Below are 14,337 nucleotides of genomic sequence, written 5' to 3' on the forward strand. Positions count from 1 at the left end.
ATCAAATTCCCTGGAACTGGAGTTACAAGTGGTTATGTGCTGCATTGTGGATGTTAGGAATGGAATTTTGATCTTCTGGAAGAGCAGGAAGTGTTCTTAAGAGCTAAGCCATCTCTTCAGGAGTATCAAGGGGTAGACTCTTAAATGTGCATTTTTATAATGTTTTTATACCTTAGTAGATTTGTGAAAAAATCATTTGAATGAGCGTATTTGTGGATCTTATTGATGTCTTGTATATGCACTAATAATTTAAGTGATGGTGTTACAATTGTATCTAATCTCAACTTCACAGGGCAGGTGTCTTAGGAAACCTCACAGCTCCATGCAATAAGCACTGTGGTTGTGAGAGCGCCATCTACGCGTCTGTATGCGGAAGAGATGAGGTTGAGTATTTTTCTCCCTGCTTTGCAGGCTGCATAGCTGAAAAACACTTACAAAACGAAAAGGTAACTTTTATTTATTATGCTGCTTGCTCAATTTATAGATCGTGATTAGATTTTAATTCTAGCTCTCTCTAAAATTTTCTTTCTATATTTTCCTTATTTTTAGTTTTAACAACATGAAAAGAAAACCTAGTTTATGTTTCCCAACTCGCTGGACTTGGAACACATTTTTTTTTTTGCACACCATCTTTCCTACCAGGGTTGCCCAGTGCTATCCTGTGAGTCAGCTTTCCTTCAAATGTGCTTTTTGCTGAGATTCAAAATGCCTACTCTCTAGTGCCCCGCTGTTTCACTCTCTGCTTCGCAGCAGCTCAGATGTAAATAGGGATTATTTTAAGTGGGGCATTAAATCAAGTGCTCTCCTGCTGAGCTGCATCCCCAGCCCACAGTTCTTTGTGCACCAGATCTTATCAGATAAACAAGGCTTCCACAGAACATATCTGACGTTCTAGAAAACTGAGAGTTATAGATAATTTATGTGAATGAGAGAACTATGACTTTACTGAATTGAATCTGCTTAAAAACTCTAGTTACATATGCCATGGCACTAACATGAAATTTTTATTTCTTAGACTGCTACAACAACCCAGAACTTATTTTTTTCATAGTCCATGTTCTGTTGTAGAGAGTAATTGATGAAGCTACCAGCCTTAAAACATTTCCTCTCATTCCCTGCAGAGTGTTTAGAGCTTGGGTCATTGATGCTCTGTCTAACATTCCTGATAATTTTGAAATTCATCTTGAGGATCTAATTTGCTACTTCTATAATTCCTTCATTACTTTTTCCCAGCAATATTGCATGAATCTCACATCATTTGTAAACTTCTGTGCTTCTATGGAATAAGCCCTAGCTAATTTCTAATCAGAATCTATACTCAGTTCATGACTTCAATATCAATTATTTTGTACAACAGCAAGGCCATTAATTTCAGCTCATGATAATGTATGGACTTGTCAAATTCTTTAATCCATGTAGAACCCAATATCCTGGAATCTCACCAACTGACCACTAAACTTTGTTTTCAATCTTGCTCCTCGTCACCTGTTTTCTGTGCTTTGCAGACATTTACTGCACTATGTCTTCATCCTTCAGATCTGCAGTCACACTTAATCACATGCTCTCTGTTGCTGGACTCAATCATAACACTAAGGATCTTTCTCATCTGGAATTTGAGCAGATTAAAATATTAAAAAATCCTTGGAGCATCTTAGGAAGATAGAAAAAGAAAAGCAAAATCAATATGCTATTTCCTTGTTTTCTTCTGCTGCCTCTCTGGGCTGAAGATCTTAATTTCTCTTAGTAAAACTTTCTCTGTGTGACTTTCTTGTTTTGGTTCCAATTAATTATGCAGAGCTTCCAGAAAACACTTTCACATCGACTTCCTACTTAACAGCATGTAGAATTATTTTCTCTTTTCTAACATTTCTTCAGCACTGTATTTTGTTGTACTTAACTTCATTAGCCTTTACACTATGTGTCAACTTTTATCCTTGCCTTGGTAGTTCAGTCATCTCAGCAACTAGAGTGGCTTCTAAGGGTCAAGAGAAAAGTTCCTTAACCAATTTTTGCAAGTACCAATTTCTGTACAATTTACACTTCTCATCCCATCCCGGTTTTTTGTTTTCTGATTCTTTTACATCCTTTCTGCTCTAGCCCTCACTGTGCTTGGTCACTGAACTTAAGTATGTTCTGGCCCACTGCTTTATGATTGACTGCTTTTCTTCTCTTATCTGGAACGTATTTTTAGATTACTATGTAACTTTCTTCCTTATGTCCTTTAAATGTCTTCTCAAATAGCAGTTCTATCATTTATGCATTCTCTGTTCCTGCTAAGTACAAAAGTATTTTTCCTAATACTGCCTGCAATTTTTCCTTGCCCTTTTTTTTCTTGATAATAACCACATATGCATCATAGAAAACTTTATTTTGTGTTCTCTAGTTGCCTTCCAAAGTAGAAAATTCTCGAAATGGCAAACAGATTTCTGTTGTATTGTTCACAATATGTTCCCTCAAGTTAAATTGTTGTTTGGAACACAGACATTTAGAAACTTTGGTGGAATGATAATTTAAACTTGGGTATTTGTATATTTATGTCATTTAACGTGTCTACTAATTCACCAGCTAGGATGATATGATTTTACACTCTTATTTTCTTTTTTCTGTTTTTGTTTTGTTTGTTTGTTGTGTTTTGTTTTGTTTTTGGTTTTTTTCGAGACAGGGTTTCTCCATGTAGTTTTGGTGTCTATCCTGGATCGTGCTCTGTAGACCAGGCTGGACTCAAACTCACAGAGATCCACCTGGCTCTGCCTCCGGAGTGCTGGGATTAAAGGCATGCAGCCACCACTACCCAGGCATTCTTATTTTCTTAACCACTCAGGCCATCTTTAAAGCTCTTATTGGCCGTATTTTTACTTTGTTGTTGTTTCTCTGTTATAACTATTGTTTTGTAGCTCCGGACATTTTAAGTGGCCTAATAAATTCCTATATGATCTCTTTATTTCCAAACACTGTGTAAGTCTTTTTAGTGTGTGTGTGTGTGTGTGTGTGTGTGTGTGTGTGTGTGTGTGTGTGTGTGTGTCTGTCTGTCTGTCTGTCTGTCTGTCTGTACGTGTGTATTTCTGCCTCCCCCGTTCTGTGTGCTCTTAAAAATATTTGGTCTCTGGTGGTATGTGTCTACTGTGCTTAATAAAACTCAAATCCACTATAGTTATATACAAAACAAAATATTAACAAGCTTATACAATCTTTTATAGTTGGGTACTTGTCCATACTTCAAATCTCAGCTAAAATTTAATTCCACTCACTACATTTTTTTTTTTTTTTTTGGTTTTTCGAGACAGGGTTTCTCTGTGTAGCTTTGCGCCTTTCCTGGAACTTGCTTTGTAGACCAGGCTGGCCTCGAACTCACAGAGATTCGCCTGCCTCTGCCTCCCGAGTGCTGGGATTAAAGGTGTGTGCCACCACCGCCCGGCTCACTACATTATTTTTAATTGCCCTTAATTTATATTTCTGTCCAATGATAAAGTAAATTGACTACTATTTCTTAAATTTATAGAACTCTTCTTTTTTTACAACAATTCTATACCCACAAATATATATATATAAGTGTATATATGTAATATATATATGTTACATATATATATATATATAACAACAATTAAAGAAAAAGAAGCTATGGATTTAAAAGGAGGATACAGGGACGGATTTAAAGAGGATAAAGGAAGAAGAAAATAATATGATTATATTTTAATCTTAAAAAACAAAATATATTAAAACAAAAACAAACAAAACACTGGGTAGTTCCCCTTTGGATGTTAATTTAATTTTTATTTTAATAATGATAAAGCTAATATTCTTTTGCTGTTTCTGAAATACTGTTTTTTTGTGTTCAATATTCGTAGACATACTACAATTGTTCTTGCATCAAAGAAGGATTGACAACTGCAGACACCGAGGGTGATTTTGTTGATGCCGTTCCTGGAAAATGCAACACCAAGTGTTTTAAATTACCTTTGTTTTTTGCTTTTTTCTTTTCTTCAATTGTTTTTTCTACTTCGGCTGCTATACCAATCACCTTGGTTATCCTCCAGTAAGTATTTAATAGTCATAATTATTATAAATTTGGCACATAAGAATTATACATTTAGAAATAGTTCATGTTACTTCAGCAAAAGAGTTTCTATGTTTTAAAGTAGTAAATAAAGAGGGAAAATATTTATGTTCTTAAAATTTGTGTACAATTTTTTTCCTTGTACTTGTTTATTTACATAACTTGTGTAGATGTTACATTTAGTTTCAATTTATTTTGAAACTATACATATTTTTGGAATTGTACATATTACTTTCTAATATTATTTAGAAAATGTAGGTATCTATGCACCAGTAACAAAATAAATTTAATATAAACCATAGATTACATTCACTTTGTATATCACACACAAAGAATCCATAAATGGGAAAATTTTTAATTGTAGCATAAATGTGAGTATAAAGTTGATTCATTGGTATGGGTATTTTTCTCTAGTTTTACATTTGTCATTTATGTGTTCTTCCAGAATATGTAAAGCTCACCTAACATTTATTTTTATTCTAGGAGCAGAATAAAAGGACATTACGCTAAACTCAATTTTTAAGTTAACAAGTATATTTGTGTCCTAAATATCCTGTGAGAGTTGACCAACAATAAAGGAAAACAATAGCTCATTTCTGGCATTATCTCAGTTAGCTATGGAGTGGAAGTAGGGACAGAAATGTGTGCAATATCTTACCAAATATATGGTTCTGATGGAAAAAAGCAGGATGGAGAATTAGAAGGAACTGCAGGGGAGGGAAAAGAGGCTGGGCTTGGTCAAAACATATCATATACATAATGAAATTCTCTATAATAGACAAGCAGTATTGATGAGATACCTATTTTTTTTTTTATGTTGTTGTAGTTCAAGTGTTTTTGTGGATAGGGTCTTCTTGTATAATCAGTTTGCCTCAATGTTATCCTTCTGCCTCTGCCTTTCTTGCTGGGATTACAATCAAATGGGCATCTTGATAGGGTAGTTTGAAGATAGAAAGGCAAACGGAGTTAAAGGGAGAAACTGGAGAAAAAAAGAAAGTAAATGTGTAATAGTGATATTTAGAGATAATATGATAGAGCATATTTAGGAAGTATTTAGCTTTGTTAAAAGGATGAAAGTTGCCGGGCGGTGGTGGCGCACGCCTTTAATCCCAGTACTCGGGAGGCAGAGCCAGGCGGATCTCTGTGAGTTCGAGGCCAGCCTGGGCTACCAAGTGAGTTCCAGGAAAGGCGCAAAGCTACACAGAGAAACCCTGTCTCGAAAAACAAAAAAAAAAAAAAAAAAAAAAAAAGGATGAAAGTTATAACTTTGATGGAATATACAGAACTCTAGGATTATATTCAGACTTTCCATTTGGGCAACTAAAAGAATGATAATTCTGTTAACTAATATATAAAATTCAAGGAAGAGAAAATTCAAAGGAACCCATACTTGAGTTGGTGAAATGACTCAGTGAGTAGAGACACTTTCTACCACGTCTGAAGACCTGAGTTCAATCCTCTGGACTCACATGGTGGAAGTTAAAAACACCTCCTGAAAGTTTTTCTCTGACCTCTACAGCACCCCTTCCTCCCATTAGAAGATATTTCATGTTTACAGATCAGTAGAATTGATGTTGGGGACATGACCATCCTACCAAATACCATCTACAAATTCATACCATCTCCATCAATGTATTCTGTTATTCTTCATAAGACAAGGGAAAAATTCTAAAATTCACATGTAAATATAAAAGATTCTGAATACCCAAAACAATGATGAACACAAAAGCAAGTGCTAAAACTTGGTACACCTTCAAATTATACAGTCAAGCCATAGGCACAAAAACACCATGATACTAGTATAGAGGCCAATTATGTATAGTAATGGAAGAGAGTACAAGATCCAGAAATAAACCCACACACCAACAGCCCTCTGGTTTCCACAAAGGTATCCCAAGTTTATGTTGCAGAAACTGATGTTTCTGTTGAATGCAGCCTATTCAACACATGGTGCTGGGAAAACCGGAAGTCCACAGGCAGAAGAATGAAACTGGTTCAAAAAACAAAAGTAAATGTGAAATGAGTCAAAGATCTTTATATGAGAGGGCAAGCCAATAATGACATTATAAGGTACGAAATAACTGAAATATTTTCTGAAGGCACCCCAAGATATAAACACAATGTCTTTCTGAAAAGGGCTCCAACAGTTCAGGAAACAGAAGGAATAATTGGCAAGTGCGATTTCATCATATTAAACACACACACACACACACACACACACACACACACACACACACACACACACACACATCTGTGCAGTAAAGAAAGTGATTAAGAGAAGGAGGAGGCAGTCAACAGAATGGGAGAAAATTACTTCCAGCTACACATCTGGCAGTAAATTGATACTCAGAATATATGAAGAACTAGGAAAAACGAAGCACAAGTAATTTAGTTGACAAATGGGATATAAATATCTAATAACTATAAAGTAGAGATATCCAATGAAAACACAAAGTGTCAGGCATCTTTAATCATAAGGTGAATGAAAATCAGAATCATACTCAGAATCTGTGTTACTCCAGTAGAATGACTATATAAGCAAAACAAAAACAAAGTCTTGTGAAGATGAGGGAATGACAGCCCCCCTCCGAGTTGATGGAAATAGTTTTGTATATGCACCATGGAAATCAATGTGGAAGTTCCTCAAGAAAATAAAAATAGTATTGCTATAAGACTCATTTATAACAATGCAGGGTACATATATGAGGAATCTCAAATTCACTGAAGCAATGCTTACAACAGCCAAAAAAGGATAGCAAAGATATGATAGACACAATAGTGAATGTTTTTATTGTAACAAGAATTAAATTATGTCATTTGTTGGAAAGTTAATAGAACTAAAGATCAACAGATTAAATAAATATGCTAGACTTGGAATGGCAACCATTGCATAAATTATCTCGTGTGTGGAATCTATTTTTTTAAGTCATGAATGTGGTTGATATATTGTGCACCCCAATAAACTTATCTGAGGGTCAGAGAAGAGGACAGCCACTATATTAAACATAGGTTTAGGCAGTGGTCGCACAGGTCTTAATCCTAGCATTTAGGAGGCAGAGATCCATCTGGATCTCTGTGAGTTCAAACATGGTGACACATGCCTTTAATCCCAGGAAATGATGGCAGGAAGCAGAAAGGTATATAAGGCCTGAGGACCAGAGCCTTTTTAAGCTTTTAGTTTTTAAACAGCAGTTCAGATGAGATCCATTCTGATGAAGATTCAGAGGCTTTCAGTGTGAGGAAACAAAATCAGCTGAGGAATTGTCAAGGTGAGGTTAGATGTGGCTTGTTCTCTTTCTCTGATCTTTCAGCATTCACCCCAATACCTGGCTCCAGGTTTGTTTTTATTAAGACCTTCTAGCAATTCATGCTACATATGAACATAGAAGTAAACTCTTAGGGGACATCAAGGGAACCAGAGAGAGGATATTGGGGTAGAGATAAGATGGGGGAACAGAAAATGAGTACACTGTATGCTCAGAAGCCATTATTTTGTACATTGATGTATATAATATACTTATTTATCTTATTTATAAGCATGGTAGTTTCTATGAATCTGGCACTTGAGAGGCAGAGATAGATGAATATTTGTGAATTCAAAGCCAACCTGATCTATATGGTAAATTTTAGGCCAGTCAGGGCTACATAGTAAGACCTTGTCTTAAAACAAATGAAAACAAAACAAAACAAGAAAGAAAAATTAAAAGTAAGAAATGTTAACGAGGAATATATTGTTAAAGTACACATTGACGAACATAATTTGCAATCTATGAAGAGTTGGGTAATTCAGAGACATGTAGTTTCAAATACGTGAATTTACATAAATCAATATTGGAAAAGAGAAAGCAATTAAAGTGATCACCTTAATAAATGGAAAAGGATGAGAGAAGAGAGAAAGGTACAGGAAGAGAAATTTTAGCAAATGAGGCAAGCTGTATAAGCAGGAAGATTTCTGTGCTATGCCTGATTCATCTTATTCTGCTCTCCAAAGTATGCATTCAAATTTATATTTAAAATTCTCTAGATAAAGGCATTTTTTAAAGATTTATTTATTTATTATGCATACAGTGCTCTGCTTGCATGTGTCCCAGGAGGTCAGAAGAGGGCACCAGATCTCATTACGGTTGTGAGCCACCATGTGGTTGCTGGGAGTTGAACTCAGGACCTTTGGAAGAGCAGCCAGTGCTCTTAACCTCTGAGCCATCTCTCCAGACTGATAAAGGCATTTTTTAAAAGCCTAATGAAATGAGACCTAAAGACATGAATTACGCCATCGCTAATCATGAATGATAGAATAAGCCAAGGAATTATGGTGGGGTAGATATGATAAAGCAGGCTTGTATTCTTCAGAAAGTAATTGCAAAGATTAAAATAGATGAAAAGAATTATATCTTTCCAATCACAGAGGCAAAGAACTAAAGTATTGAATGTGTAGATGTGAACTGAGCCTGTTCTTGATGCAGGCATAGGTAGTATTAACCCATAACAAAACAACGATCTTAGCTTGAGGATTTAGGAAAATGACATTTGAACTAAGTACAGGAGGTGATTCTTTTCCACAAAATTAGCAATGCATGTAAAGACCTTGATGTGGAGGGAGGCTGCATTTCAATACAGAGAACAAGGAGGAGGGTGGGCAATTTGGGAGAGTTGGCATAAAATGTGCTTGATGGTATCAAACTAATAATTTTAAGTTGTTCTTAATTTCCTCAGATCTAGAGTGTATTCTAACAACAACTGAGAAGATTCTTAATATTAGGCCACAAAGTAAAGAAAATTTCATTGGCATAATGGTTGTTGAGAGGTAACTTGGGAAGTTGTATCTTTCTTTTCAGGTAGATGATGTAGATAAAGCATAGCTAGTAGTCCTTGGTTGTAGATTGTAGCAAAGGAAGAAAATGGTCACACCCAGAAAGTTTCTCCCTGGGGTGTGGCCTTGAGAAGTTCCTTTCCCATGCTTCCATTTCTTGAAGTTGAGAATACAAGAGGACCAATGGATTTTGTGCAAGATAGAAAGTTATGTTTAGAATAGCTACCTTATAAGAAAGACATGAACTAAGAATGTAAATGTTAGAGATCATATGACAAACAGAAGCACCCTTTTAGGAAGAGTACAAATTTCCAGTTTGTTTCATGACTTGTTAAGCCATCACATTTTAATTTCACTGATCACACAGAACGATTTAGGATGCATTCACTGTGATTAAAAGTCTTAGTCACTAAACGTTGACATTTTTTTATATATGACTATTATTAATTTCTCCTCCCCCTGCCTGACTCCTCCCTCGCACTGCCCCCTCCCCCATTTGTGTGTGCACGAATGTGCCATGGCATGAGTGTGGAATCAGAGACAAGTTCTCTGGAGCTGGTTCTGTCCTTCCACCATGTGGTTCTGGGGTATCAGAGTCAGGTTCTCGGATGTCCCCTGCGGAGCCCTTCCGCTAAGCCTCTCTTCCTAAAGTTTCATGCAGCTGATGCTGGAAAGTTAGAGGAATCACTAAGCTTTCAACGTTTGTGTCTCAGAAAGATGGCTGAAATAAAGCATATATGAATATTTCGTTTACTTTCAACATGTATGTGCTTCAGAGGGAAATTCTGTCATACTGCACGTAGGAAAACTCCCATGCTAGATGATGCAGAACCCTCTATTGTAATTAAGCCTGTTTCCAACACTTCAACTTTGTATGAAATCCTATGAACTAAAATTTCGCTTCTCAAATACAGCAGCTATTTTCATCTCTCATCAATCTACTGGTCAAAAGTATGTCTTATATTTTTAGAAAATCAAATTGCTGGCTGAGAATTGGTAATTTTTACGTTTCTATTAGTAAGAATTTGAGAAAATGTATGGTTGACCAGGTCAATATGGGTAGAATTAAGCTGATTTTTTTTGAAATGTCATAAAATTCAGGGCTGAATTTTTTAATAAATGAGACATTTTGTAAAGTATTTCAAGTTTTAATAAAAGAAAATAAACAACAAAGGAACTTTACAAAATACTGATTTAAAATATAGCTCTGCATCATTTTTTCTTTTTCAACAAATAATTGGATTTAATAAACAAGAAATACAGAGATCCTCCTGCTTATTTTTCAAAACTCTCATACATAAATGTATATAATGAATTTTAGTTGTTTTTACCATTTATTCTGTTCTTTTCTTCTTCACAAGTCCTTCTCCTATTTAAATTGATATAAAGTTTTTTTAATTTATTTTGAGTAGTGAATATAATAAAGGTACCACATGAAAGACACTCAGAAATTAGGACTGTTTAGGTAAAGTTGAATAAAATTGCAAGCAACTGTAGGTTGGATGTAAGAAATGCCACTGCACAGTTTGGCATGCAGCCACCCCACTCTCAAGGGACTGAGAAAGAAGCACCTGTGAGGAAGCCGCCTGTCTGTGACACTCAGTCACCCCTGTTACTATGGGGGAGAAGCCTGAAGACACAGACTAGACTTCACTGTTCTCCTTCATCTAAAGTACCAGTTAGGTAGAACCCAGTCGATAACCTGGAAGTTAAATGTTGTCTTCTCAATATAATTTATGGAGGGCAGAATCCATAACCATCAGCAAACTAGAAAAATGTGGAGTGGGCGTCATAAAGGTGAAAGAGATTCTAAACAATACTGTCCCTGACATTGTGAGGAAAGAAAAATTGAGAGGCAAAGAGCTAAGTCTTTTCAGGAAAAGGAGGCCCCAACAGATCTGATCCATAAAGTTCTTTCTCTTGGGAAGAATAAAGAGCTTTGTAGGCACCAGGTTTAGAAATGGAGAAGTGAAATAATTTGCACTATATCTATAGATCAAATTGAGCTTTTGTCAACTAGCCAAAGACTTGTAGCATAAATTATGTAATATATATTTATAGTATAATTTATAATATATGTAATTTATAAATATATATTATATAATTTTTTATATATTTACATATAAAAATAAACCTAGCACATGTCATCCATAAGTAATATCATTATTATTTTCTTTCAGAACTGTACCTCCCAATTTAAAGTCACTAAGCATGGGTGTGACTTATACAACTTTGAGATTATTTGGTATGTATTGTCAGATATGTTTAGTGTATCTAATTGTTCATATTTATATATAAAACTTGATTATGTATATTTAAAATTACAAGTAAATAATAATGTAAAATAACACAAAAGAAATGAATAGGAGATTGATTTGAAAACTTTAGGTGCCAATTACGTACAGAGAGAAAATATGTGAAATAAAAGCCACCCTGTTAAACAAAATATACATTAATTACATTGTATCATCTGGAGCCATGCATTTGGAATGGAAGTATCTTCATCATCTCATACAAGTGACTGTGAGAGATCATACAAAACATCCACATACTCACAGTGATTTCCTGTTTCTTGTATGCTTGTGAAGTCCCTAAATGGAATAAGTTTTTTAAAAATGTTTTCATCACCAATGATTCTTAATGTGATGTTTCTATGGATTTAATTACTACGAGAACAAATTGCATTTTCTGGGGCTTCCAATGCCATTTCAAATCCATGATGGCATTCATTAACTTGCTTGATCTTTTACAGGCCTGTGAAAGTAGTAACAGCTGTTATGAGTTCATGTTTACAACAGCTATGTTATGTGCAGAGGACAGTATTTTACCACTCTCCTTTCCATTCTCTGGCTCGTACATTCCTTCAGTCCCCTCTTCTATGATGTTCCGTGAGTCTTTGAAAAGAAGAGGGTCATAGAGATGTCACATATAGGCTGAGCACTGACAGTCAAATATTTTTAGCACTTTGAATAGTAACAGGTCTGTGTTAACACCTGCTGCAATAGGAAGCTTCTCTGATGCAGATCAGAAGCCACACAAATCTATGGACATAAATGGTATTTAGAATGCAATTTTCCAACATGATCATTTAGAAACACAACATCAATATTTTCTTTTCTAGGTCATACAACATTTGTATGCATGCAGGGATCAGGATATTCATTGGCAAGGTTAAGAGTCAAACAATAAAGAGTATTACAGAATTTTAAATAATGTGTTTAGAGGATCGTGTGTGTGTGTGTGTGTGTGTGTGTGTGTGTGTGTGTGTGCGCGTGTGTGTGTGTGTGTGTTTTAAGAATAAATCATTCTAATCCTAGTCAATAGTGTTTTATGAAGAACTTATAATCATTGACTGTTTTATAGGATCCATCCCTGGACCACTACTTTTTCGATTATCAGCAAGTAATTCTTGTATTTACTGGGACATTAATAAATGTGGAGTTAGAGGACGTTGTTGGATCTATAATAAGTCAAAAATGGCCTACATACTGTTGGGATTATGTAAGTGATGGGAATCATATGAATTTAAATAAATAAAATTGATTTTTAGAATTTGCAATTGTTTATAACAAGGAATTAATTAACCATGGGTAAATACTTTCATAATTAAAGGCTTATACAATTGCGTAGGAAGTATTTTCTAAACCTACACTACAGAATTTATGTAAATGTTTGTTTTGTTAAGTGGACTACAGTTCTGCACTATTTAAGAAGGAATGATTAGTATAATTTCAGTTAGTTAACTAATTTTGTCTGTACATTTATATAGACAAATTGATTTCCCTTATAAATATTTCAGCTTTATAGTATTAATTAATATTAATATTATCTAATTTATTATTAATTATTGTTAATACTAACTAATATTAGTATTATCTAGTATTATAAGTATTAGATAAATTTGAATAAAAATATAATGGTAAATAGCATCTTCAATATACTGTTATCTCTGTGAAGACTAAACTTGATAATTTCTCTGCTGTGGAACAATCTTTGTACACTGTAAATATGTATTACTCTCATTGGTTAATAAAAGTGCTAACTGGCCAATAGCTGGACAAAGAGAGGTTAGGTAGGACTTGCAGACCAAAAGAGAGTGGGAAAAAGAAGAGGGAGGAGTCTCAGGAGTTCTGAGGAGACAGGGAGAGAATCAAGGAACTTAATTTGTTAAAAAAAAAAAAAACCGGTACCACTGCTTGACAGAGCATAGATAAGAAATATGAGTTAATTTAAAGTGTACAAGCTAGTTAGTAACAAGTCTGAGCCTTCGGCTGAGCATTTATAATTAATAATAAGTCTCTGTGTGGTTCTTTGAGAATCGGCTGGCATGACAGAAAAATCCCCCTACATTTCTCCTTTTTTTGGTAATACTAAACATATATTATGTCATTTTTTTAGTTACTGAAATTCTCACATTATTACTAACTTTATTTCTTCCAAACGTATATTTCTACATGTCATTTCCTTGGGCAAGGGGTTGGTATTTGCTAAACACAAAGCAGAAAGAGTGATCAAGATGCAGGACAAAGATCTTAGCTCTCAAGCCTTACCCCTGGCCAGTGAACCAGTGATATACTTTCCATTGAGGCTATTCCATCCCCACTCCCAAACAGTGCCAACAACCATGAACCAAGTCTTCATATCCCTGAGCCTGTGGGGACATTCTCATCCAAACTACCATATTCTACTCCCTGACTCTCAGAAGCTCATGGCTGTATCATCAAGTAAAATACATTAGTCTCAACACTGTTTAAAGGACCAAAATCCCTTTGGGGATTCAAGGAAATCCCTTAAATGTAACCCTACATGAAGTCAAAAGGCCAATTACATACTTCCAGTATTTAAAGGTACATTGTACACATTACCTTTCCAAAGTGGGAAAATGAGGACACACTGAGGAAATAACAGCCTAAAGCATGATCAAAACTCAGGAGTGAACATATCTAATCCTGTAGGTCCAGGCCAAGTGTCAAGGGTTTTTAGATGGCTCTACCACTCCAGTTTTGCAATATACTGTCCCACTTCCTGTTTGCTGAGGTCTCTGGTAGATATTTCAGTGCTTTGGCATCTCTAAAATCTTGTGGTCTCCACTGCCACCTAGGATTCACTTTCACAGCTTCATACAATGGTCTCTTGTGTCCTCTTGGCTTCTCAGAGCCTTCCTCTTGAAGAGACTGCTCTGTCTAGTGTTTGCTGGCCTCAGCAGTTGACTGCAACTCTGAAGGAGGAATTTACAACTGTGCCTCTCACTTTTGCATCTTTCACACTCCTACAGTACCTTGTGAGCAAAGTTGTCAGATTTGTCTTCTAGCTTGGCGTGGACCCTCACACCCAGGAGCCACATTTGTAGTAGGTTTTCTAAGCTTTCTCAGAGCAGAAAACCGTCAGGCTCTCCTTTACAAATTGGAAGGTTATCTGGGTACCCTTTGTGCCTTTTCCTTTGTTCCAGTGCAGAGGTCTCTTCTTACTAGTG

At 35.4% G+C, this 14,337-nt stretch overlaps 1 protein-coding gene across 1 annotated transcript in view; it reads left to right on the top strand.

Annotated features, from left to right (window-relative positions):
* Positions 1-14,337, top strand: part of Slco6a1 (solute carrier organic anion transporter family member 6A1) — an 83,628-nt gene that overhangs the window by 49,591 nt on the left and 19,700 nt on the right. Inside the window, exons 9-12 of the mRNA XM_052749322.1 lie at positions 293-446; positions 3,846-4,033; positions 11,045-11,109; positions 12,228-12,365. Of these exons, the coding sequence (XP_052605282.1) occupies positions 293-446; positions 3,846-4,033; positions 11,045-11,109; positions 12,228-12,365 (545 nt within the window). The remainder of the gene's footprint in view (positions 1-292; positions 447-3,845; positions 4,034-11,044; positions 11,110-12,227; positions 12,366-14,337) is intronic.

Source organism: Peromyscus californicus, unplaced genomic scaffold (genome assembly GCF_007827085.1).
Source record: "Peromyscus californicus insignis strain IS unplaced genomic scaffold, ASM782708v3 Scaffold_21__1_contigs__length_65335640, whole genome shotgun sequence".
Lineage (NCBI taxonomy): Eukaryota > Metazoa > Chordata > Mammalia > Rodentia > Cricetidae > Peromyscus > Peromyscus californicus.